Source organism: Bicyclus anynana, chromosome 23 (assembly GCF_947172395.1).
Source record: "Bicyclus anynana chromosome 23, ilBicAnyn1.1, whole genome shotgun sequence".
Taxonomy (NCBI): Eukaryota; Metazoa; Arthropoda; class Insecta; order Lepidoptera; family Nymphalidae; genus Bicyclus; species Bicyclus anynana.
The window spans coordinates 7,847,735-7,874,374 of record NC_069105.1 but is presented as its reverse complement, the minus strand read 5'-3'; the positions used below and the strand labels follow the sequence as shown (position 1 = coordinate 7,874,374).

Here is a 26,640-nt window from a genome sequence, read left to right as displayed (position 1 = left end):
AAATGCGACTACTTGAATTGAGTGCCAAGTTATTGTGTTTGACACTCATTGAGTGGTGACGATTTTTGGTTGCTGATTGTGCATCCACTTTTTAATAGGAGATCGATGAGCCTCATCAGTTATTTAGTCGTCTAATATGTCAATCGGAAGCTTATTTTATGCTTAATTTAACTGCATTATGTTGCCTTTGATCTAGTTCATGATTTTCTAGATTTTGTATGAAAAGAAATTATATTTTTGGCCGCATTTTAACTAGGCAACCTCTTTGCAATGTGTCACTATAGCTTGGCAAATTTGTTCGTAACACTCCCGACGGGCCGCGCGGGCCGGGAGGGATGTAGCGATTCCCCTGCCCCGCGGGCACGTCCTTCAACTCCAGTCGCCCGCATATCACGGGAGTGTCATCGACAAACTTGTCAAGCTATAAAAATTATCTATCATTTATTGCTTATCACTAATTAGTATTATATGAGGGTATATATTCCTAATGCTGGATATCAGACCTTAAACTCTTATAGTATTATGTTAAAGATGTTATCTGTATGTCAAAGACTGTTATGTTGTAAGACAGACTGATCTCAAGTATAGTACGTGGCGTGTAAGTTGAACTATGCGCAGTAAAACATTTTCAGGTGTTTCTTTTTTTTTTTTTTCAATTATTTGGTTAACCAACAACCTTACATTTCTTACACGCTATATAATGTTTTAATAGCATAGGTAACAAGGAAAAATGTTCGGCCACTTATAGGCTAACACTACATGCTTTAAATAATAAGATTATCTTTATAATTATACTAGGTGTTAAAGACGTATGGGCGAGTAACCATAGCAACACCATTACAATCACGTAAAGTTTGAATTATTTAACATACATGTACTTCTCAGCAAAAAAATCGAAACACTCGGCAAGTAGGTACTGTTCAGGCGGACTGTTTCGATTTTATTGAGAAGTTTGAAGATATTTTATACTATAGATAAGGCACTATCCCATCAAAACTGACAAATGTGCATAATTGTCTTAATTTCATTTAGTCGCATAATAAACAACAAAGTTATTTAAACGCATATTACCTAAATATTGTCTACAATATCGAGTTGTGTTAAACACACAAGTGTAAAAACCTATATATTACATGAAAATATAGGTAATGTAAGTAAACACAATTGTGCAAGTGTGCGCTTAGTGGAGTCGCTAGATTCGGATCACATTTTGCGGTGATTTTGTAGGCACGTACCATATCTATAGTATAAAATAATCATTGGAAGTAGGTATATTTTGTACCTGCTCAGACAACTGTCATTTTGGATCAACTTGCCTGTCGGGATCTATACTCCTACCTAGTATACCTAGTTGTATGGGATATGACCAATTTTTTGGAATCCGTAAATAGTTTATAAACTATTTTTCGTTTTAATTTTTAACCGACTTCAAAAAATGGAGGAGGATCTCAATTCGGTTACTCATGTTTTTTTGTATGCATTTTACGCGATATACTTAGTTATTTGTTTTTTTAAATCGTTCCTTCCTTTTGAAATTATTAGTATACACGTCTTAATTTTCATATTAATCTTCGTAATCAAAATATTTGCTAGAGTTTGGCTGCAGCGACGAAAAAAACTTAAATACTCGAGAAGATAGGTTAATTTAATTCCGTCAGCATACTATTCGTTTCATGTAGGATGGTGCGGGTGACAGTTTCACTCTTGAAAGTTCGCCGCGATTCACGTTAATAGTACGTATTATGAACGTCATAAGGCGACTGTCACCGTGCCCATGCTATCTGAAAAACACTTTAGTTGCCTGTTAGCCAACTCTGGTGTTAGATTCTCAATTATAGGAGAGTATTATAATTATAGGCATGATTCAAGAGCTTTAAAAGCTTTGACTATAGCTGTGTTAGAAGTTAGAAATACTGAACCATAGATTATGTGAATTATGTAGTAGGTAACCTACTATCTACATGTGGTACTGGTTGATTTAATTAAATTAAGTTACTTTTTAGGTTTAGTTATGGAAAAATATTAAATAAAACCTTTTAGTTTGCCTCTAACCTATTTTTTTTTTAAATATACTTAAACAATACACTTCACTATAAGCAAAAAGCATACAGAGTAGCTTGTGTTATGGGTACTAAGATAGTTGATATAATATTCATATACATTTATATACTACATATAAATACTTATATAATGTATAAATACACACAGACACTGGAAAACACCCATGCTCATCACACAAATATTTTCCAGTTGTGGGAATCGAACCCATGACCGTGGATGCAGAAAGCAGGGTCACTACCCACTGCGCCACGCGGCCGTCTATTAGTTTCTATGTCACAATATCATGTATGTACTTGCTAGGTAAAACCATAAATAATGCTCACAAATACGTCTGTATGATTTTTGTTCCTTTACGTATAATCTTTTTTTTGCGAAGCTAGAAGTAGCAAGGGGCACATAGTTCGAAGAGCCGATGGACGTTGGGGTCCCAAACTGCTGGAATGGCGACCCCGCACTAGAAAGCGCAGTGTTGGTCGACCCCCCACCAGGTGGATTGACGACAACAAGCAAATCGCAAGGATTCGCTGGATGCAGGCGGCTCAGTATCGTGATGTTTGGAAGTCCCTACAAAAGGTCTATGTCCTGCAGTGCATGTCCATCGGCTGATGTGATCATGATGATGAGCGATCACCAGAGAATCGAGAAAAATAATGAAAACTCTTCGATCAAGCCCAAAAAACGTTAAATCATGTTGTGCCAACCCCATCTAGCATGGGTTATGCTATGTGTCTAAGAGAGAATATAATTAATTAAAAAATATATAATTATAGTTACTCAAAATACCAACTACCAAGAGGGACCCACCAACCTTTACCGGTTGGTGTCCAAACCAGTGGGCCGTTAAAATAGGATAATAATGAATGAATTTTAATGCGCGAACGTACCAGCGGCGAAGAGTTCATACATGCCGATTCCCGCCGGGTTACCTTTTAATGGCCTCAATAAATCGCTCAACGGTAAGAGCGGTTGGACTCATCACCGAAGGGTGGTCAATCCTCACCCCGTTGGCCTATTGTCGTACCCAATCCTAGCACAGTCTTCCCGACTAGTTGGAGGGGAATAGAAATATTGGTCATATTATAAAAGATATGACAAATATTGTTAAAAAAACATACATATTCATTATTGTAATGGACCGGATATGATACCGGAGTTTGTATCGAGCGACTTACCGTCGTCAAAACAACATCCTTCGCCACTGGAACGTACCTACATTCAAGTCAGTTTACTAGGTAGGTACTTAGTAACTAATAAGCAATTCATAAAACTCGATATGAAACGTCGACGGAAAATTATGTCGATTCGACGATGATTTAAAAAACATCGATATGGCATCAGATTCAAGGTTGATCCAATTGGCGAACTGTTGGTACCGACCAGCTAGTAGCTACCTACTCGTAATTCATTTCATCATCACTAACAACCCGTGTTCGGCTCACCGTTGAGCACGAGCCTCCTCTCAAAATGAGAGGGGTTAGGTTAATAGTCCACCACGCTGACCCAATGTGCTTAAATGGAGAATTCTGTACGTATGTATGTAACATAGAGAATTGAGAAATTTCTCAAGTAGGTTATATGCAGGTTTCCTCGCGATGTTTTTCATTCACCGTATGAGACACGTGATTTTTAATTTCTTAAAATTACACTTAACTGATAAGTTGAAGGTGCATGCCCTGGCCGGATTCGAACCTACGCCCTCCGAATCGAAGGCAGACGTAAACCACTGGGGTATCACGGCTCTATATTATAAAGGTACTTAATTTAAAATATTCCGTTATACCTAACAAACTTACTCTATTTTGACGGCCTCCGTGGCGCAGTGGTATGCGCGGTGGATTTACAAGACGGAGGTCCTGGGTTCGATCCCCAGCTGGGCCGATTAAGGTTTTCTTAATTTGTCCAGGTCCGGGTCTGGCTGGTGGGAGGCTTTGGTCGGGGCTAGTTACCACTTACCACCCTAGATACCGACAAAGACGTACCGCCAAGCGATTTAGCGTTCCGGTACGATGTGTAGAAATCGAAAGGGGTGTGGACTTTCACCCTCCTCCTATCAAGTTAGCCCGCTTCCATCTTAGATTGCATGGTAAGATTGTAATCAAAGGCTAACTTGTAAAGAATAAAAAAAAACTATAAAACAAAAAAAAACAAGTTCCAGTGGTTTTTTTTCATAAATTGGGCGACAAAATAAAAACTTTAAGAAAATATATTGTTAGGGTAGGTGATATTACCGGTAAGTATACTTAATTCAGTTTACAAATTACTATTATAAAAACATCTTCATAGTTTCGGAGGGTTTATTTAATTAAGTACCTACGCCTATTTGCGCAACTGGGTATGAGTAGGTTGTATACAAAAGAATAGTAAGTAGATATTATTCTATAAGCCTACGTAGTTTTTTTACGCGTAATAAATTCATCGTACAGTGCATTAATTAATAATAACAGTAATTTCTGAGAGTGGGTCTCAGTTCTCACATGGCAAGAAATGGCTGACGAAATCTGCAATACCGATGTACTGTACTGCCACAGTATAGCAATAGTACAGATAATAACAATGAGTATCTGATGAAAATCTAAAATTACATTAATACGATAAGTCGTGATTTAAAGCTACATAATTATGGTAACCATTGATATAACGAAGTAGGTAAGAGTTTATGGAGCTTAGGAAATAATGATTTTTTTTCAGCACTTAATAGACATACCTAGAGGTCATCGAAACTGATCATGATTTGAATTATTTATCATCATCATCACATGAACCGGTGGACGTCCACTGCAGGACATAGGTCTTCAGTAATGACTTCCAAACCCAACGGGCCTGAGCTGCCTGCATTCAGCACAACTCCCAGCGACTCGCTAGTCGCAACAACCTCCCCACCTTGGAGAGGGAGGACCTCTAGCACTTTGCTTTCCAACACGTAGTCGCCATTCCAATACCTTGGGACCCCACGCAACTTGTTGAGCTACGCGACTCGTTGAGCTATGTAACTTTGGTTCATCTGTGGATTCCTTCATTTCTGATAAGAGTGATTCAAATGATCATTTTTAACTGTGGTCAAAACAGTCGCCCAATTACACGATTGCTAGACTGTAAGTATCGTATTCATGCGGATAGTCGGATAAATTATTTAGTGTTGAGAAAATACGCGGCTGGTGTACGCGCGTTTCGTGTGTTTCGTCGCGCGTTGTTTTTGAATTTGGCACTATTTTTTATTGGAAGTCGTATCAGAGGATTTTTTTTAATTATGGCGTGCCCTATGAGGTAAGTTTAATTTAATAAATAGTAATGGTAATACTCACATTATCTTTTTTAGTGCAAATTGATGAATTTGAATGCAAAAAGAAAATTGAGTAGGTAAATAATTGGATATCTGATTGGTCACACAACTCACACATCAATCATTACTACCTGCATAGCATTTTTCCCAACTTGTTTTGCAAGAAGTAGGTAATTTTTAATTGGATTTTTTGATTTCATCGCGCGAATTTTTTGACGACAAATTTAACAATTTGATATTCATCATGTCGAGCGTTGTTTTAATTTCTAATAATAATTATTATTATTTTCATTTGAATTACAATTGTATTGTTAATAAAATTTATGTAAGTTAAAGATTTTTAAAATCGTTAACTATGTATTTTTACTTATTAGTGTCTCAATTCATTTAAATTGTAAATCAACAAAGTGGATGCTACATAGAAATAAGAAAATGTCCCTAAACGGCCTCCGTGGTGCAGTGGTATGCGCGGTGGATTTACAAGACAGGTCCTGGGTTCGATCCCCGTCCAGGTCTGGCTGGTAGGAGGCTTCGGCCGTGGCTAGTTAGCACCCTACAGCAAAGACGTAGTTACCGCAAAACAATACGATGTCGTGTAGAAACCTAAAGGGATGTGGTTTTTCATCCCGCTTCCATCATTGCATCATCACTGACCATTAGGTGAGATTGTAGTCAAGGGCTAACTTGTACTTAAGAATTAAAAAATCTACATATACAAACTTGCTTATACATAGTTACATACCGTCATACGGAACAAATACAGAACATCCTGTAATAAATTCTGTAAAAAACAAACACCTTACCGGAAATCATTAATTTATATACCGGCACTTTCCAAGACTAAAATAACACAGAACCTTTTAGAGCTTTGATTGACACCCCTGACAACAGGTAAAATTTTTACCTGAGCTTCCGCGAAACAATTAAGTAAAGGAAAAATAAAAATTGAATAGGAAACAGCTACCTGTTACTGTTAGCTTTAGGGCTAGGGTTGCCACTCTGAATACTTTACTTCAGTTAATAGGGTAGTTGACTCATATCGAAAATGTAAACAATATTAATTCTGTGTAGTAGATGGAATAAGGGTCCGAAATATATCGGTATTAATTTCTTTTAAAACTTAATTCAAAAATCATGTATTTTTCAAATTTTCCAAACGTCAAAAGCGCTGTCTTCTATTTTGTCGTCCACTTTATGTACTAAACGTAGCCGACAGGCGTTTTCCTTGTATTGTCAAAAACATATTAAAAAACTAAAATTTTCATATGATCACGTCTCAAAAAAATATGAAAAGAAATTTTTCAGTCTAGTAGAACGATAATAAACTATTACAGACCATAAAAAAAGTGTACCCTACTATACGAGTACTAACGATTTCGTCCGCGTGGAAACTCTATACGATGAGTTTTCGTTACATTTCATTCTTAAATCCGTTGCACAGTATTTTTTTTTTCTTTTCAAATTAGCCCTTGACTACAATCTCACCTGATGGTAAGTGATGATGCAGTCTAAGATGGAAGCGGGCTAACTTGTTAGGAGGAGGATGAAAATCCACACCCCTTTCGGTTTCTACACGGCATCGTACCGGAACGCTAAATCGCTTGGCGGTACGTCTTTGCCGGTAGGGTCGTGGCACTAGCAACGGTCGAAGCCTCCCACCAGCCAGCCAATGATTGTTTTTGTAGGGTAGAGTAGGAGTAGGGTAGGGTAGGGATAGGGAATTAGTGCACAAAGTCAAAGCGAAGCTTGACCGGGTCCGCTAGTAAATAAATACATAACTTCTGAGTTTCTTGCCTGGCTTTACTTGATAGAATCTGCTTGCTGTACCAGTGGTAGAGTCAATACTTACAGATAGACTTGAAAAGTGAAAAGTACTTGTATCATCATCATCTCCTTACCCTTATCCCACTTAAGTGGGGTCGGAAAAATATGTGTACTTGTATATATATACATAATAATATTCAACTAAAATGTTTTATAGACCTACTAAGTACTAAGAAAGCTAAACTTATAGGATAGGTTTCTTTTTATATTACAACCACAACTCAAGTATCTACTTACTTAATGACATTGATGTAATAAAATATTATGCAATGTTATCAAGTTATTATAATACTAGCGGACGCCCGCGACTTCGTCCGCGTAAATTTCGATGTCAACTTTACTACTACCCCTACCCTACCCTACCCCTACCCTACCACTACCCCAACCCTACCCAACCCCTACCCCTACCCCAAACCTACTCCTACTCTACCCCTACCTTACCTACACCCTACCCCCATCCTACCCCTATCCCACCCGTACCCCTATCTCACGCCTATCCTACCCCTACCCTACCACTACCCTACCTCTACCCCTACCCTACCACTACCCTAAACCCGGCCCTAAACCTATCCTACCACTGCACTACCCCTACACTTCCCTACCCGTACCCTACCCTACTCCTACCCTTAGCAAAATCGGTCCAGTCCTTCGAGAGTGGTGGTATGACCAAGAGAAATAGAGACTTCTATGCTAATAATATAAAGAGGTAAAGTTCGTGTGGTTGTAGGAGGTAATCTCTGAATTTACTGGACCGATTTGGAAAATTGTTTTACCAATAGAAAGCTACGTTATTTGCAAGTGTCATAGGCTATGTTTGATCCCCATATTCACACGGGAACGGGAACTAAGTAAATGAAAGCGCCGGGCGTCATATAGCGGAATTTCTGCGTCTTTTAGAAATTTTGTATTATCTCCGAAACTATTTAAGTAATTAACATACTGTAAAGGGCAAATCTTATCTCCATAATATCCTTGTGATTATTAAATAATTTATTTTAATAAGGATTAAAGTTTAGTTGTATAAATAATGACGTAAACCTAAGTATATAAAATTAATAATTTTTAAAACACAAAAGGTACTATATCTGCTAATATATAGAAGATAGATATATGGTGTCGCGGACTTTTTTGTAGAACTTTTAAAGATACATAAAGTCTCCATACATTAATTTCAATTTTACACAATAGTTAAGGCAGCGCATGCGAATAAGTCTGTTTAAGAGGATTTTCAGTCCGACCTGTATGATAAAAACTGTGATAACTCGGCTAATATATATGATACCAATATAAAATATAGCCTATAGCACTCCCCGATAATGTAGCATTCTACTGGTGAAAGAATTTTTAAAATCGGACCAGTAGTTCCGAAGATTACCCCATTTAAAAAATGTGACAAACTTACAAACTTTACCTCTTTATAATATTAGTATAGATATAAAATATAGCCTATAGCACTCCCCGATAATGTAGCATTCTACTGGTGAAAGAATTTTTAAAATCGGACCAGTAGTTCCGAAGATTACCCCATTTAAAAAATGTGACAAACTTACAAACTTACAAACTTTACCTCTTTATAATATTAGTATAGATAATAACTTATAATAGATGATTAATTAGTTATGCTGCATTGATTGCAATATGACCTGCTTATTTACATGTAGGCGGGTGGTTAAATATAAGAAGGCGATTGAAACTATTGAATGAAACGTAATACGTCAGATGAAGAGCATTCCTATCTAGTATCATTTACTTAGCTGTTCGAGCTAAGGCAAGGCTGCATGCAGTCCGTGTCCTTAATAATTCAAAATTCGTCAATTCAAGTAGACTTAGTTTGGATGCACTTTGGAACCGTCAAGTTTGACTGTTTTTTGACTGACTGACTGTGCTAAGAAGAGCCAGCAATAAACTCATCAGTTGCTTTTTTAAAATCTTTACAATATATCATTACTACCTAAGATTATGAATTCTGCTTCTTGTATCATGTACCTATGAAATATATTCACAAAATCTATTAAATCTATAGGTATATCTAATAATTTTCTAGTCCGCCCTAATATTGCAACGCACCTATCCAGTCAGTCAGCTATAATTTGTTTTCCTAGACTCATAGGCCTCTTACTCAAAGCGGACTCGAAGTTTAGAATACCTTTGAATAAATTTGATACCTTTACCCCATAACAATGGGCTAAATCGTATCCGCTTTGGACAGCCCTGACCTACTGCATTGTTTGGTTATATAGTTTATGCAAGGGAGGCGTACGTCACACGAACCCCGTTTAATATATAAGAAAACAAAACCGTCATCATAAAATAGAATACCTACCTGTAACAGGACTTATATGTCTCTTAATATACCTATACTTAGTGTGTTATTTATTTATTTTATTTATTTAGAAAGGAAAACTTACAGCTAAATACAAAGATAATAAAAGTAACAACATAGAAAACAGATTATAGCCAATTACATGTTTTCGCAAATAAATTTTACATATTAGATAGTGTTTACCGATTAGAGTTTTGACCTAACTCCACTCCTAAGCTATCTTTGGATTACCTATTGTCATTATCAAAATCAAAATACCTATATCATAGTTCGAAGAGCCGATAGACGTTGGTGTCCCAAACTGCTGGAACGGCAAGCCCGCATATTGGTTCGACCTAAGACTCATCCGCAAGACCTTTCTATAACCGAATTAAAAAATGTTGATCAATTTAACTCAAAGACATATTAATTAAGACCAATAACGATTACGTACAATGATTAATTGACAGATAGACTATGATCTAAGATAAACAATGATATTGTCTCTTTAGTCATAACTAACCGACGCCTTGCGGTTTACGTGTGTAGTTCTCGGTCTCGTGATTATGCGGGGATAAAATATAGTCTATGACACACACAAATAACGAGGCTTAATTAATATTAATGAATTTTCAAAATCAGTTCAGTAGGTACATAAAGGTTATCTCGATACGACACGACAAACTTTACCTATTTATAATAATAGTATAGAAGTAAGATAAATAATTTTCGTTAAAATTATGGTATAATTAGATGACATTAAAAAAAATGCGGTCGTAAAAAACATTATGCATGTGCAAGCGCGGAATTTTTTTAATCAAACTTGTTTAAAAATTAAACCGGTTTCTGAAATTATATCGAATATAAACCGGCTTGAGTTTGTGGTATTGACTATAAGACAAAGTTATTGGAATCTTTCTTTTTTAGGTTTGGGCGTTAAGAATTAGAATTAGCCAATTTGTTGCACCTTTTTCTCTCCCTAAGATCTGACATTAGAAATATACACCCTCGTCTGATATTTATTAGTCATAAGAAACAAATGTAGATAACATTCACAGTGACACTTGCAAATAGGTTGCCTAGTTGCCTGTTGCGGACGGATAGTATTGAATGATTAATTTTCATTTTATTTTTTAAACTTAACCCTCTTCAAAGATGTATTTCAGTTATTTTGATTTTAACACATAATTACTAGACCGATTTTCATGAAAATAAAATGGGACCAATCTGGAAGCTCTTTCAATCAAAAAAGAATTTTTAAAATTAGTTAATTGAGAACCTCCTCCTTTTTGAAGTCGGTTAACAAACAATGGCGCTCAATGGTATGTCAGGGCCCAGCTTCCTCTAAAAAAGTAATCTATACTAATATTTCTATACTAATATTATAAAGCTGAAGAGTTTTTTTGTGTGTTTGAACGCGCTAATCTCAGAAACTACTGGTCCGATTTGAAAAAGTCTTTCAGTGTTAGATAGCCCATTTACCGAGGAAGGCTATAGGATATATATTATCCCCGTATTCCTGCAGGAACGGGAACCACGCGGGTAAAACCGCGCGGCATCAGCTAGTCCTAGATACGCCACTGTAAGGGTTCCTTTTTCAATTATGATTTCTTTTTGTCAGGTCGGTGACAGACGACTCGGCCCAAGATGGTGACCACTTGGGCAACGAGGCTGGTATGCTCTATGGCGAATACCTGATGCTGGACAAATTGCTCAGTGCTCAGAGGATGCTCAGCGCTGAGTCTTCCAAACCTGTTCATGACGAGCATCTGTTTATAGTGACACATCAAGGTTGGTAGAAGTAGTGGTAAATTTAAACGTAGATATAGCTAGAAGACACAAAAATGTAAGATATCTAGGTATACGTATGATCGGGAAAAATGGAAATCTTTGGAAGAGACCTTTACCTGAGGCGGGTTCCAGCAAAATATAGTTTATTTTTTAAATAAATAATAATTTAAAAATAGTTACATACTAATTTTTAAAAAGTAGGTAATTCTCACAAAATTATATATAAGTAATGTAAATAAAAGGCTTTATTTTTTTTATTTTATTTATCTACGTATGTGGTGGCATTTCTAAGATAATTTTCTGTGATCATCAACGCCATTATCAACATTATTCATTTTAATAATTAATCTTTAAAATAAAATGAAGTCTAACCATAGTGCAACAAAAATCACAGTTGGTTTTTTTTATTATTTGAAATTAAATCTCAAACGGTGAAGGAAAACATCGTGAGGAAACCTGCATACCTTTAAATTTCTTAATTCTCTACGTGTGTGAAGTTTGCCAATCCGCATTGGGCCAGCGTGGTGGACTATTAGCCTAATCCCTCTTATACTGAGACGAGACTCGTGTTCAACAGTGAGTTGTTAATGGTGATGATGATGATAATTTGATTCAATTATTTTTACCATCCAATCCAGCTCTTAAAATTACCAAATAATTTTGAAATAACTTTCTTGTAAAATTCTTTCTTTCCTTTGATTTTGATATAACATTCATTTCCAGCGTACGAGCTATGGTTCAAGCAGATAATCTTCGAAGTGGATTCGGTGAGGTCTCTGCTGGACGTGGAAGGTCTAGATGAGAGTCACACCATGGAAATCTTGAAGAGGCTAAACAGAGTCGTACTAATTCTCAAGGTACAGTATTATTTTTTAATACTGAGACTGGCAGTATTGCCACGTTGTTTGCCAATGGTTCAAACTCCTTTATTTATGTTCATTTCATTTCATTTTTCATTTCATTTATTTATTTTGCTGAGAACACATACATTCTAATGTATTCAGCCATTTCTGGCATACAACAATTTATATTACAAATACTATTAACAAAATATAAAAAAAATTAATTCAATAGCAGATGATTAATCAAAAAATAAAAATTAGAACAAGTAAAAAATTACAATCTGTGCAGGTACGAGTACTTATGTCAAATAATAATAATATAATAATAATCTTAACAATGTCATAAACATAATTAATAAATACAAACAAAAAAAAAATTGAAATATTAAAAATGTCACAATACATAGTTTTTTATTTGCTTTTATAATTAAAAAAATCTCTAGTTGAATAAAATCCATAATTAATGAGCCACTTTCTAAGTGCGGGTTTAAATTTTTTATAGGGCAATAATTTCATGTTTTCGGGCAACGAATTAAATATTTTAATACCCATACAATGGCAACTTTTTAGGTATGTTGCATTGCAGTTCTGGGAAATCTGCCCAAGACTAATTTTTGGGGATGTCTTAAGTTTCTATTGCTTTGGTCCTGTGCCTTCACAAACAGATTCATATTAGATTTAACAAAAAGCGCTAATTGAAATATATACAGGCAAGGCAGAGTTAAAACTTCCATTTTTTTTTTTTTTTTTTATTCTTTACAAGTTAGCCCTTGACTACAATCTCACCTGATGGTAAGTGATGATGCAGTCTAAGATGGAAGCGGGCTAACTTGTTAGGAGGAGGATGAAAATCCACACCCCTTTCGGTTTCTACACGACATCGTACCGGAACGCTAAATCGCTTGGCGGTACGTCTTTGCCGGTAGGGTGGTAACTAGCCACGGCCGAAGCCTCCCACCAGCCAAAAATTTTTATAATATTTGATTGTTCGCCGTATTCGGGTAAAAAGGACAGTCAATCAGTGCGTAGTACTTGACCGTAGTCGTTTTAATCAAATTGTTATGATTTTAAATGTTCGTATCTCGCGTTGTTTTGATATTAAATTGCGCGTAGGCTTGATAAATTAACTTAGAGCCCTGACTCCCGACCCCGACCGGCCCCGTCACTTTTTATCGGCAAAACTGGTGACGTAGGGCTCTCATGTCTTGATAGTGTGCTCGCTAAGATTTGACAAAAATGTGTCTTATTTACCGAATTCTTTTCATATGCACCACAAATAATATTAATCAAGAAACTAGATCATCATCATAATCATCATTATTATCAGCCGATAGACGTCCACTGCTGGACATAGGCCTCTTGCATGGACCTCCAAGCACCAAGCACAAAGGTCTCGAGCCGCCGGCATCCAGCGGCTTTCTGCAACCCGCTTGATATCCTCGGTCCACCTGGTGGGGGATCGACCAATACTGCGCTTTCCAGTGCGGGGACGCCATTCCTGCACCTTGGGACGTTTATGTGTTGGTAGTAAAGCTAAAACATCCTCGATTCCATCACAGAGATGCATAGTGGCCAAAATATTGACAGCATTATAGCTCTTTGAATGTAAATTAAATAGCCAGATGAACGAAATAGACAGGGACTTACAGAGAAATTTATCCGAAAAAATAATACTTCTTTGCGGACAATGCAATTGCTTGTATTAAACTAAGCGGACGCCTGACGCGTCCTCGTGAAATTAAATTTTTCACTATCTCGCAGGAACCATGGATTTTTCTGGGATAAAAACACATGTTGCTCAATAACCTCCACTGTCTTCAAGTGTAACTCCCATCGGTTCAGCTGTTTCAAAGATTAGCCTAGACAAACAGACAGAAAGACAGACAGATAAAAATTTTCAAAAAGCTTATTTGTGTTTTGGTATCATGTAAATAACGTCAAGCAAGGTTACTTTGAAATTACAGACAGATTTAGTTTCATATGAGACTGACTGATTCCAGCTTCTAGTGGACCAGGTGATGATCCTGGAAACCATGACTCCACTCGACTTCATGGACTTCAGGCACTATCTGCGACCGGCGTCCGGGTTCCAGAGTTTACAGTTCCGACTTTTGGAGAATAAGGTACTTACACCAGTAAAAGTAAATTGCCTTGCGTAAATTCCCAAGAAGCTTAAAAATCCCAAAAAATTTAAAGCATCTTCTTCTTAATTAGATTTCCTACCTGCTGGCATTTTCCCTATTTTGGTCTTTTTTATCAACCCATCAAAATAAAAAACAAAACAATTGATAAAATGTCATCCACATACCATGATGCAAACTACAAATGTCATCCGGTGCTTACGGTGGATATTATAAAGTATATAGATGACACTTTGTTGTCTACTTCAATAGGTGAAGGTTTATTATCAATATAGACCAAAATAGTGAATAAGCTGTTTGTACAATTTCAATAAAATCAAAATGTTAAAGTTTGAATAAATTCGTTTTTTTGGGTAATTTTCGCATCTATCTAGTATCTACAGATATATTATCTAAAGCATTACAAACATTAGTTCCCTAAACAAGGCCTCGAATATTTCGTAAATTTGTTTTAACGTCTAAACAAAATATTATGGTTTCCAGCTCGGTTTAAAACAAGCTCTACGGGTGAAATACAACCAAAACTATCAAACTGTATTCGGTGACGATCCAGAAGCTATGGACTCTTTACATAAGTAAGTCTACAATATCATTTAAGCTCTAGCAGAATTTACGTATTCGCTGATAAAGTTGTCAAATCAATTGAGTCGTTGAAGCAGTAAATTCTCAACTTTATTAATATTAATTTGTAATGACAACAACATGCTGAGTAATTGTTTGTTTATTTATTTACTACATACTTACTATGACATACTTACTTACGTACTTCGTGCTATACATGAGTGCAGATCATACTTATAAGTATACTGTATTAGTATTATCGTAGATATTGTACAGCTTAAGCGACGTAAGCTCTCCCTGTTTCACCCCGCATCCGAAATCATAATGTAGATCAATTTTTCAAAGAGATGTATTGATTGACAGGTGCATATAATATAATTGCACACCCCGCACATAATACCTCGTCTATTGTAACTAACTCTTTAATAAAATTCAATAAGTAGGAATATTATCTACCTAATAAAAAGCTTTGCAAAATGCTTTAAATTCAATTAAATTTTTTATTAATGTAATTCAAAGCTATATGCATTTAATTGACTATCCTATTTTTTTTTTTTTTATTCTTTACAAGTTAGCCCTTGACTACAATCTCACCTGATGGTAAGTGATGATGCAGTCTAAGATGGAAGCGGGCTAACTTGTTTGGAGGAGGATGAAAATCCACACCCCTTTCGGTTTCTACACGGCATCGTACCGGAACGCTAAATCGCTTGGCGATACGTCTTTGCCGGTAGGGTGGTAACTAGCCACGGCCGAAGCCTCCCACCAGCCAGACCTGGACAAATTAAGAAAATCTCAATCTGCCCAGCCGGGGATTGAACCCAGGACCTCCGTCTTGTAAATCCACCGCGCATACCATTGCGCCACGGAGGCCGTCAAACGTCCTATATTAACGTATCTTCTAGATCTGAAGAAGAGCCAGCGCTACTAGCCCTAATAGAGCGGTGGTTGGAACGCACGCCGGGCCTCATAACACACGGGTTCGATTTTTGGGGCAAATTCCAGGCTGCAGTTGACAAAATGATCAGGGAATCTGTTGAAGAAGCTATGGTGAGATAATTTTTGTTATAGTGTTTTCTATTTTAGTGTGTAGATATTTTAGTGTGTAGGTATTAGATAATTTCTAATCTGGAAAACCATAGTCTATAACAAAGGAACACTACGGAACGCATGTATGTGAAGCATCCTGTGCCGTCAACATTAGGCATTAAATACATTAAGACATTCTCATTTGCCTAGAAGTTCATCGGCAACCATGCTTATCCACCGTAACCCAGCCATACCTACTATTTGACGGCAACCAGAAGTATGGAAGAAGTTTGCTAGCAGTTTCTGGCAAAAATTTGGAATGCCCTTCCTGCGTTTGTGTTTCCTGACACTTATAATTTAAACACCTTCAAAGCAAGAATGAATCTTCTAGATAAGCGCGCTCCAACTTAGACAGTATTAATCAGACTTAACTGTAGTCAAGCGCAAGCCTATCTATACTAATATTACAAAACTGAAGAGTTTGCTTGTTTGTTTGATTGAACGCGCTAATCTCAGGAACTTCTGGTCCGATTTGAAAATTTCTTTCAGTGTTAGATAGCCCATTTATTGAGGAAGGCTATAGGCTATATAGTATCCCCGTATTCCTACGGGAACGGGAACCACGCGGGTAAAACCGCGCGGCGTCAGCTAGTATTACATAAAAAAACGAACTGCGGGTACCGAAGTCCTCGGCTAATTTCCGAGACATCAACTTTGCATCGGACTGTAACACGTTTGTTTTTACTTCAGCGTGAACCAAACGAAACGGTTCGTCGCCATCGTCTGCAAGACGCGGAGAATCGCCGAGAGATCTACCGCTCCATCTTCGATCCCGCCGTGCACGACGCGCTGCGGTCCCGCGGCGAGCGGCGACTGTCGCACCGCGCGCTGCAAGGCGCCATCATGATCACGTTCTACCGCGACGAGCCGCGCTTCTCGCAGCCGCACCAGCTGCTCACGCTGCTGATGGATATGGACAGCCTCATCACCAAGTGGCGCTGTGAGTTTACCAGCAGAGCACCATCATCATCATATAGTTCGATGAGCATCCACAACTGAACCTGTTGACCTATTGGATAATTCAAACACTTGGAAGTCCAAGTCCAGAGTCAGCTGTAGCCAGCAATTCTGTGCAACTTGTTTGATCGTCGATCGATCCAGCAACATTCGGAGAAGCTTCTTTTTTTGAAAAAGGCAGGATACTTGTACCTTGCAGTGAATCATTGAGATAATGACAATATAGAATACATTTATTATGAGCAGTAGGATAATAATTTGGTCACAGTGGCGTAAGTACCAACCCAACAAAATCAGCAGTATAAAATGTGAAAACAAATTTTGAAAATAAAATGCAGATCTTTAACTTTATAATTTGTCATTACAGTCATGTTCAGTCCAATAATAATTAATTACTATAAAAAATAATTATTCTACTTTCTTGTACTACGGTTTTGTATGTATTTCAATGAATCAATGTATAGCTTGGCAAATTCGTTCGTAAAACTCCCAATGGTCAAAACACACCGGCGCATTCCTTCCCTCCCCGTCGCCCGTCGTTATAATCATGCTAACGTCTGATCAACAGATAACCACGTGATAATGGTACAACGCATGATCGGCTCACAGCAGCTCGGTACAGGCGGCTCTTCGGGTTACCAGTACCTGCGCTCCACACTCAGGTATTTAGTATATTAAGTTCAAGAGTTAAGAGAAATACCAAAAAACAAAAATAAATAAATCACAACGGTTTTTACCGGAACTCCTGGTTCTTGTCCCTCCTCCTTTCTACTACCGAACAGTTCGCCACGAACGACATCCAAGGCAAAGCAACCCGCACAAAAATTTTACTATTTGAGGTTGATTTTTACGGTCCACTGTAATGCCATATTTTACACATCCGTTGTTGTCAATTTGTTTATGCTGTCGGTACCGATCGTTAATCGTAACATATGCTGATTGATCGTTACAAAATCAAACATTATTTAACGATGAATATCAGCCCTAAACCTGCCAACTCGCATTGGAGCAGTGTGACTAAGACTAAGCTGTTTTCCTCTCGTAAATGGAGGCTGGTCTGGACCTTCCAATGAGCTGGAAGGGCCCTCCATAACTTTGCAGTGCAGATCAGGAATGAAAAGCCAAAACGCTTCGTCCGAGTCCAAGAGACCTCAAGTATGTATGGATGCAGACGCAGATGCAGATGCCTGGCTGTTCTGTGGTAGAAGTTCCTGGGCTTTCACTCTCATAAAAAAAAAATACCTTTTACTGGAGGACATTTACGCCAATTTCATATGTAAGGATATTAATATTAGATTTTACCCCGTCATTAGTATTATAATGAAAAAATTGATTCCTTGTTCCGCATATTTTATTTTTCTAGTTGACTATATAATTTTGTTTTCCAGTGACCGATATAAAGTGTTCCTGGACTTGTTCAACTTATCTACGTTCCTTCTGCCGCGTTCCCTCATCCCGCCCCTGGACGACGGGATAAAGAGGGACCTCAGCCTTACCTGGGGAGATCACATCAGGGAAAATGGACACAGCGCCAAAGAAAACGGGGAAAATAAGAAAAATGGGGAAAACCACCAAAACGGTTTGGATGAATTTTCAAAACTTACTTTGAATGAAAAGAAATCATAACGTTAAATAATAAATTAAGTGAAATAATTTGCTTAAGCTTTATGACGTCTGTCAATTGACTATATTATGATAATAAATAATAAATAAAAAAAAAACCAAAACAGCAGATATCGAATAAAAAGACTTTTCTGGAGGAGGAGAATCTGTTAAAATATTTTGTCTTCTATAGTTAACAAATGAATAAATAGAGTGAAACATAAATATGTTGTCCAGGACTTTATAATTTTTAGAAGCTGAAAGCCTGAAAGTTTATTAATCCTTTTTAAAAAGCTGTATAAATTCGAAAATTTTAATTTTACCATTTAGCTTTGGACTTTACCTTTGACACAAACGTTCTTATAAAAATGTCTAAAGCTCTTTTGCGTTGTGTAATTCAAATAAAAGTTCCTGAATTCCAATAATTAAGTATTTAAGGAAATTCTTGTCAATTATTACTTGTGACGAATAAAAAAAAATATTATAAAACAATTGCATTTTTATTTATAAAAAAATACATTATCTATAAAATTTATTTGTGTAAAAAATCGTTTAAAATACTTAACATTCATTTCAAAAAAATATATATATTTTTTTATTTTTTAAAGCAATTTTTTTACGAAACGACGACTTCTGGACCGATTTCGTTGCTGACACCGAACCGATAGTTAACTCTATGCCTGTAAACGTCACCAGGTTTCAAAATGGCGGTCGGGAACCCAGGGTGATGAACAGCATCTGGGTAGTTCTGGGTTTCCAGGCAGAAGGCTCCGTGTCGCCTGTAACCAACACCCCCTTTCCCCACCAATGCAGGTTCGTTTGGGGAGGGGAGGAAGTTGCTTGTATACAATTGGACACCGGGTTGGTCGCTGTAAAGTTCGAGGTATCTGCCGCTAGGTGGATGGGTTACTCTTGATATGAAGTTTAATTCCTGGAAATAAAACAAGATTGGAATTTCAATGTTCCAATTACAGTTTCTAGGTGTTGTTATAACAAAAATTTCGTCTTACAATTACAAAAGACGGGTTAAGTGCGAGTTGAAGTAAAGTGGAGAGGGTTCCGAAATATGTTATGTCTTTTTGGGAATCTGACCATTGGGCCAAATTTTTTTATTGTTACATATATCTGATATACAAACCGATTCAACAAAACTTACAACAGCGTAAGTGTAATATTGAGTGATTTACCACATTATTTAAAGATCATGGACTTATTTAAGGTATTAGGCATTATACGATCTGCAAGTAGAAATCTAATTTATGTGTCGGGAGTTAGTATGGTTTAGGCAATTGTAAATTTTCAACTAGGTATTTCAACATTACAACATTTCTTTAAAAATTGCAAAAAAAAGTCTTCGTCGCCGTCGTCGTTATCAACCCATCTTTCTTCTTCTGGGCCGTTTCCGCACTTGGCCATGTGATTGGCCGTTGTACGTGTTATCAACCCATATTCGGCTCAATGCTGAGCTAGTCTCCTCTCAGAATGTCATTAATCCAGTGTCAGTCATTAATCCACCACGCTGGCCCAATGCGGATTGGCAGACTTCACACACGCAGAGAGTTAAGAAAATTCTCTGGTATGCAGGTTTCCTCACGATGTTTTCCTTTACCATTTGAGACACGTGATATTTAATTTCTTAATATGCACAGTTGGAGGTGCATGCCCCGGACCTATACCATATTTGTGATCCTCTAAAGTAGCTAAAGTAGGTAGCTCTTTGATATGTCACATCTTGCCCCACAAAAATTACCTTCTTATTCATAAAGAGAAATTCAAGGTTTTTACTGTATTTAACTTTTAAGGTAAATTGTCGTCTATTTTCTTCAACATCCTATAGTTATACGCTACTGGGTGGACCTTTTCCTTCAACTTTACCTCTTTCTGATACGCAGTGACACAGAAGTTGTCGTCATACAGCTCGGAGTCCGCCTGTCTCTCCATGGCGTCACCAAGTCGCGCTGGTATGCGCAGGTCGTACGCTGTGCCCCCCACTTTGATGAAACGCCCTGTGGGGATTGATTCCGACGTTGTCTCTGTTATTCTGGAATTTGAAATTCACAAATTGACCATTGCATTCTACACATCACTATAATTTATAAGGTGAGAGCTTCTAGGGATACAATCAATATTATGTTTGTAATGTTATTCTTGCCTCCCGCAAATTTCTATAGGTCCAATCCAACACCTTGGGACCCCAACGTCCATCGGCTCTTCGACTGCGTCATGCCCTCTGCCACTTCAGCTTCCCGACTCGTTAAACTATGTTATTTTCATAGATTTATTATTTACTACGGATCTATTAATTTTTGATTTGATGATTAATCACAGCAAATGATGAGTTGACAAGAAATAGAGACGAATGGAAAAGATTGACATATTTTTCCGACCCCACTGAGGTGGGATAAGGGTAAGGAGATGATGATGATTAATCTCAGCAAATACACAAATCAAAATAAAAATCTACGTCTTCATTATCATCAGCTTACCTACTTTAGCGACCCACTGGAGAGTTTACGGTGATAATATTTGACTTTTTAACGATAACCATCAGTACATCATGATGAGAGTTGTATCTTGTTGAGTTGTGAAAGACGGCCGTACGGGTGTCAACACCAACTTCCCAACTCTGTGGTGAGCATTTTTACTGGATATTTCTTAGAAGACTGAACCAACGAAGCATTTTTAAAAACATATTTACTTATCAGCATTTATTGCAATCACATGATTGTAGATCTCCTCAGCGCCAGTTTCGTGACCAGCTAAGTTGAAGTACGAGTGGTTAGTCAGATTGACCACCGTCTTCTTCGTTGTTGTTGCAACGAACTCGACGTACAGCGTATCATCCTCTTTGACTTCGTAGATTACGGTGGTAACCAGGTCCCCAGGATAACCCTCCTCTCCATCTTTGGACAGGTAGCTGAAGATGACCTTGCTGCCATCAACTATATATTTCCAATTGACCTTGAAGAAAGAGTAACACAGTTAACTCTCACCATCTTCACTAAAGCCATACTCGATGTGCACTGCTTAACAACAAACTAATTAAAAACCAAACAGACTTCCAAAAATAGACAAATTACCTCCATTTTTTTAGGAAACTGGTAGACACCTCGTGGTTCCCGTTCCCGCAGGAATACGGGTATATTATATAGCATATAGCCTTCCTCGATAAATGGGCTATCTAACACTGAAAGAATTTTTCAAATCGGACCAGTAATTCCTTTGATTAGCGCGTTCAACCAAACAAATAAACAAACTCTTCAGCTTTATAATATTAGTATAGATGACAATTGACAAGTCAGCCCTTTACTGCAATCTCATCTGATGTTAAATAACGATATAGTCTAAGATGGAAGCGGGATTACTTGGAAGAGGTACAAGTTTATTCTAGATACATCATACATCTAACGGTTTCTACGCGGCATTTTATCTAAATCGTTTGGCGGTACTTTTTGCCCATAGGGTGGTGAGTAGCCAGTGCCTGTGTCTACCACCAGAACAATCCTGGACAACACTAGAACACTCAGGGATAGTGTAGCTTCCCAACAGTGAAAGAATTTTTCAAATCGTTTCAGTAGTTTTAAGAGCATATTCAAATGTCAGACAGTCAAATTCCTCTTAATATTAGTATAGATAAAATAATACACTGAGACGAGCTGGGAATCGAACCCAGGATACCCAGAACCTCTCTGTTGAGAACCACGGCACCACCAACTGCGCCCTAGAAGTCGTCAAAATTTTGTAATGCAACAATTTAATAACAACTCTTACCTTATCGAATCCCACAATACCACCATGCAAATGATCCTTTCCTATGTTCTTAGCCAACTGATAGGTGACCCCATCGATTTGGAAACTGGCGCCACCTATTCTGTTGGCGCAGCGGCCCACTGTGGACCCCAAGTGTGGGTCGTTTCGGTTTACATAACTGTCCAGATCATCGAAGCCTAGCACCACGTCGCTTAATATTCCGCTTTTGTCGGGTACCTGGAAATTTACATGAGTTAATTTCGCCGTTGTTGCAATGCTGTGCTTATGGCTTTGGATAATGAGGTCATGAGAGCCAGTAGAATAGCAACCGTAGCATCAGCCGAATCAATGACATATCATTTCTTCCCCGTTTAAATCAATTATTTTAATTAAATGCACGAATTATCGTTTTTTTTTTGGGAGAAATCCTTACCCTTTTTTTCTTAGAAATGCACATATCTGAAAAGATGGAAGAGCATGCCACGTACAGAATTCGAAACTACGCCCACCGATTCGAAGGCAGTGGTCAAATCCACTGGACTATCACGCTCACCATACATTCGGATTCAGTGGCGTAGTTTGTCTTGGGGAGCCCTGTATCAATATTAGTTGGTGGGGGGCGATAGACGAACGGAAAATCCCGAAAATCTCTTTAACAGTTTTTATGATTTCCCCGGGAAGCATCAGATTAAGGGAGATTGTGGATTTAATTTTACGTTATTGACGCATTGCGACGACTTGTCGTACGGACGGCTTCAATGTGCTCGTGGCGTTCGAGCCGTCCACATCTCTTGTTGTGTAATACTTTATGGGTTACTTGGGATAGGCGGGGAGAGTGACTTGAGTGGAAAAGGGGGGTTTTTGTTTACAGTCAAAGGATCCTTTAACCCTACACACAAAGTTCACAAGAGCGTGACTTCACTCAAGGTCATTCTGCCATTCCAGGGTCTTATTTTGGTTACAGTTTTATTTGTTAATTAAGTTGTCCTGACAAATGTTGTGAACCTTTTTTCGACATTAGTTTTCTTATTTTTGTAATCACTTCTGATTCTGCTAAAAAAGTTTTGCTTTTACACTTATTTATAATATTAGTCGTTAGGCCCCGTATTTATAATATTAGTTAGGTTATTTACCTTAATAGACTGTACGATGGCGCCGTAAGATATGACTGACACGGTAAACCCACTGTCAGTTTCCCAGGTGAACTTCTTCACTGCTTCTCCATTGAAAGTGCCGAATTGTTCAGCATACACGTACACCATGTTGCTCTATGGAGAATAATATTTCAACAAGCTATAGAGTAACAGGCCACATAGTTCGAAGAGCCGATAGACATGAAATATATTTCCAATAAATCAGGGAGTAAATAACTATCAGGGGGTGATTAGTGATCGATACTGATACCAAATATGCAATCAGCAAAATTTTCGTCTGTCTGTCTGTCTGTATGTTCGTAATGGAAACAAAAAGTACTCGACGGATTTCAGAGAAACTTGGTTCAATTATTATTCATACTTCTGGGCAGGTTATAGTATACTTTCATCACGCTACGATCAATAGGAACAGAGCAGAAATGTTGGGAAAACGGGAGAAGTTACTTCACTTTTACAGCGATACTACTGTAAGGGCTGGATTAAAGAGCTCTAAGGACGTCCGTTTAAAATAAATTATAGGTACCTATTAAATGAGATGGGTTTTTTACTTTCACGTTTAATTTGTTTGTTTATAAACATTCCTCATTAACTTTGGCTTTAGTATAGGCACAGCAAACGTATGTACAAGTATAGGTTCTTACAGGTAGGTAGGTAGGTACATAAATTATTTTCTACTAGTCGTATTATACGAACCTGGGGACGCTCGCTATAACGTATAATGGTGGATTTACCACTTTGTTTTTTTTTTTTTATTTTTTTATTTAAGTAGGCTGTAGCCTAGGGCGGCAGATTTTAAAGGGCAAATTTGACCCAAAAAGCTTTCTCTTCTACAGGAATAAAGAAAATGTAACGATAATAATTTTAATATTGTAACTTATTTACGTCCTGTACACTGTACAGTCACTACTAAAATATTAAAGCTTGCAATTTTATTGACACAATTTAAGGTAATTGAATGTGAACTAAGATACTATCGAATTTCAGACTTCAGTAGGAGCTGTAAAAATTCAATAGCCTACTGGCGGCAAATTTTTAAATCCACCACTGAGTACTTAGGATAAAGGTGTTCTCTCAATATAGGAGTCTCCCAAGTAAACCTATCTACTCTAACTCAGCCATCAACCAATATTATTAGGTGCATCCTGAATACCTGTTACTTATCTAGGTACCTACTTACATCATTCGTACAAAACTACGTGCCAAACAATAAAATACAATAAACATTATTAAGTCGTTAAAACACGGGCTACTAAAATCTAATAACACTAAGATAAACACAAAATCCATTAAATAAATAGGTTATATACCTACCTACATAATATAGTAGATAACTAGGTAGGTCTCTTTTGCTGTGCACTTTTACAATATGTAGGTATATGTAAATATTAAGTATTCTATTGTAACAAATACTTACAAATAAAACGACTGGTGCAGTTCTTGTCTTGACGTTGACTGATTAATAAATTGTTATCGCTTGCTACAGGCAGAGTAAAGTTAGGCACGGAACGATATTGTCATTCGGTTCAGGAATTCGATACACCTACGTATAGATGTGGTTACAAACACACTCATGGCAATATACGTATTACGTAGGTACGTACGTATACGTAGGTAAGCATAATATACGTGCGCCTACAATCTACTGTTTTTGAGTTTAACTATGTTTATCTAGCTAGTTGACACTTTTTTCAAAGGGTCTTTAAATGTTCTACTAGATTGAAAAAAAAAATGCGACCAACACTGAGCTTTCTAGTGCGGGGTCGCCATTTCAGCTCTTTTCCAACTATGGGCACCACGACCTCCCATTGCCACTTCGCTTCGCGTTTAAAGATATGGTAATTATTTTTAAATAAAATAATCGGTAACCTTAAAAAATGATTCTTGTATGTACGGTATTTCACACATTTACCTAAATTTTATAAGGAATTACTGTCTACTTTCTTTACTTAATGATATCTCGGCTCGAGGACTCTTTTGCGTACCATTACCAAAGTATCAGACAAGAAAACATCGGGTTTGACGGCCTCCGTGGCGCAGTGGTATGCGCGGTGGATTTAAAAGACGGAGGTCCTAATTCGATCTCAGACTGGGCTGATTCAAGTTTTCCTAATTGGTCTAGGTCTGGCAGGTGAGAGGTTTCGTGTAGATCGTCCTCATAACAAGTTAGCCCTTTTCCATCTTAGTTCGCATCATCACATTACCATCAGGTAAGATTAAAAAAAGTCAAGGGCTAACTTAAAAAGGGTCTGAAAACAGTATCTACTATACTTATACGTACGTAATTTATCTTTACGTATTCTATCAACATTTTATTATCTGTCAAGTGGTGGTACCAGTGTGGAAAGTGTTGCCCACTCATTATCTTATCGATGTGAACCACAATATAATGTTTATTGCTTGTACAAAATATTATGTAAGTAGCTTAAATAAACTCAATCATTAGGTCTTGGGTTCGAATCCTCTGTCGAGCAATTAATTATTCAGTGTTTCTTACAAAAATTCTTAGTATCAGCACATTCAGTACAGATACATCTGTAGATATATGAGAAACAGGACAACAATGAATATGCATGGATTTTAAAGGTAATCTGACTGGAATCGGCTTGCATTAACTCTTCGCCGCTGGTACCTATATGTACTGGAAATAAATAAAAAAATATTTGTGGAAAGTACGCAATAGGTACGTTTTGTGCGAGTTACATACATATCACATACCTATTAAAATAATTTTGTAATCGGACAAAAATGCAAATAAAAGTTCATTTTTATACCTATATGGTCAGAAGATAAGTTATCATATTGACTGTTGTGAGAGTGGAGGTCAATACTACTTAATTATATTTGTAAAAAATATATTCCACAGCTTCTTATGAAGTCTCTGAGTCACACAACGAGCGATGGAGTGAGCTATTCTCTGAGTATCTCTGCGTGATCGAATCAGAAATGAGGAGATTCGCAGAAGAACCAAAATCACGATAGCTCGATTAGTCGCGAAGCTGAAGTGGCAATGGACGGGGCACATAGTTCGATGAACCGATGGGTCCCAAAGTGCTGAAATGGCAACCCTGCGCTAGAAAACGGAGTGTTGGTCGACCCCCTACCAGGTGGACTGACGACATCAAGCTAGTAGCAGGGATTCGCTGGATGCAGGGGGCTTAGGATCGTGATGTTTGGAAGTCCCTACAAAAGGCCTATATCCTGCAGTGGACGTCCATCGGCTGATTATTGATATGATGATGATGATGATATACTACTGTAAAATAATTAAGTGTAATTATAAATAGCC

At 37.4% G+C, this 26,640-nt stretch overlaps 2 protein-coding genes across 2 annotated transcripts; one reads left to right on the top strand and one right to left on the bottom strand.

Annotated features, from left to right (window-relative positions):
- Positions 1-5,166: 5,166 nt before the first annotated feature.
- Positions 5,167-18,942, top strand: LOC112056641 (tryptophan 2,3-dioxygenase). Its single transcript, XM_024097096.2, has 9 exons — positions 5,167-5,325; positions 11,089-11,258; positions 11,982-12,115; positions 14,101-14,223; positions 14,725-14,816; positions 15,708-15,852; positions 16,582-16,831; positions 17,417-17,510; positions 18,237-18,942. The coding sequence occupies exons 1-9, from the start codon at positions 5,309-5,311 to the stop codon at positions 18,472-18,474; spliced, it is 1,263 nt and encodes a 420-aa protein (XP_023952864.2). The 5' UTR covers positions 5,167-5,308; the 3' UTR covers positions 18,475-18,942.
- Positions 18,930-24,924, bottom strand: LOC112056640 (galactose mutarotase). Its single transcript, XM_052888736.1, has 6 exons — positions 24,769-24,924; positions 23,334-23,468; positions 22,222-22,437; positions 21,149-21,411; positions 20,326-20,491; positions 18,930-19,381 (listed from the first exon to the last, which is right to left on the bottom strand). The coding sequence occupies exons 2-6, from the start codon at positions 23,460-23,462 to the stop codon at positions 19,067-19,069; spliced, it is 1,089 nt and encodes a 362-aa protein (XP_052744696.1). The 5' UTR covers positions 23,463-23,468; positions 24,769-24,924; the 3' UTR covers positions 18,930-19,066.
- Positions 24,925-26,640: the final 1,716 nt, after the last annotated feature.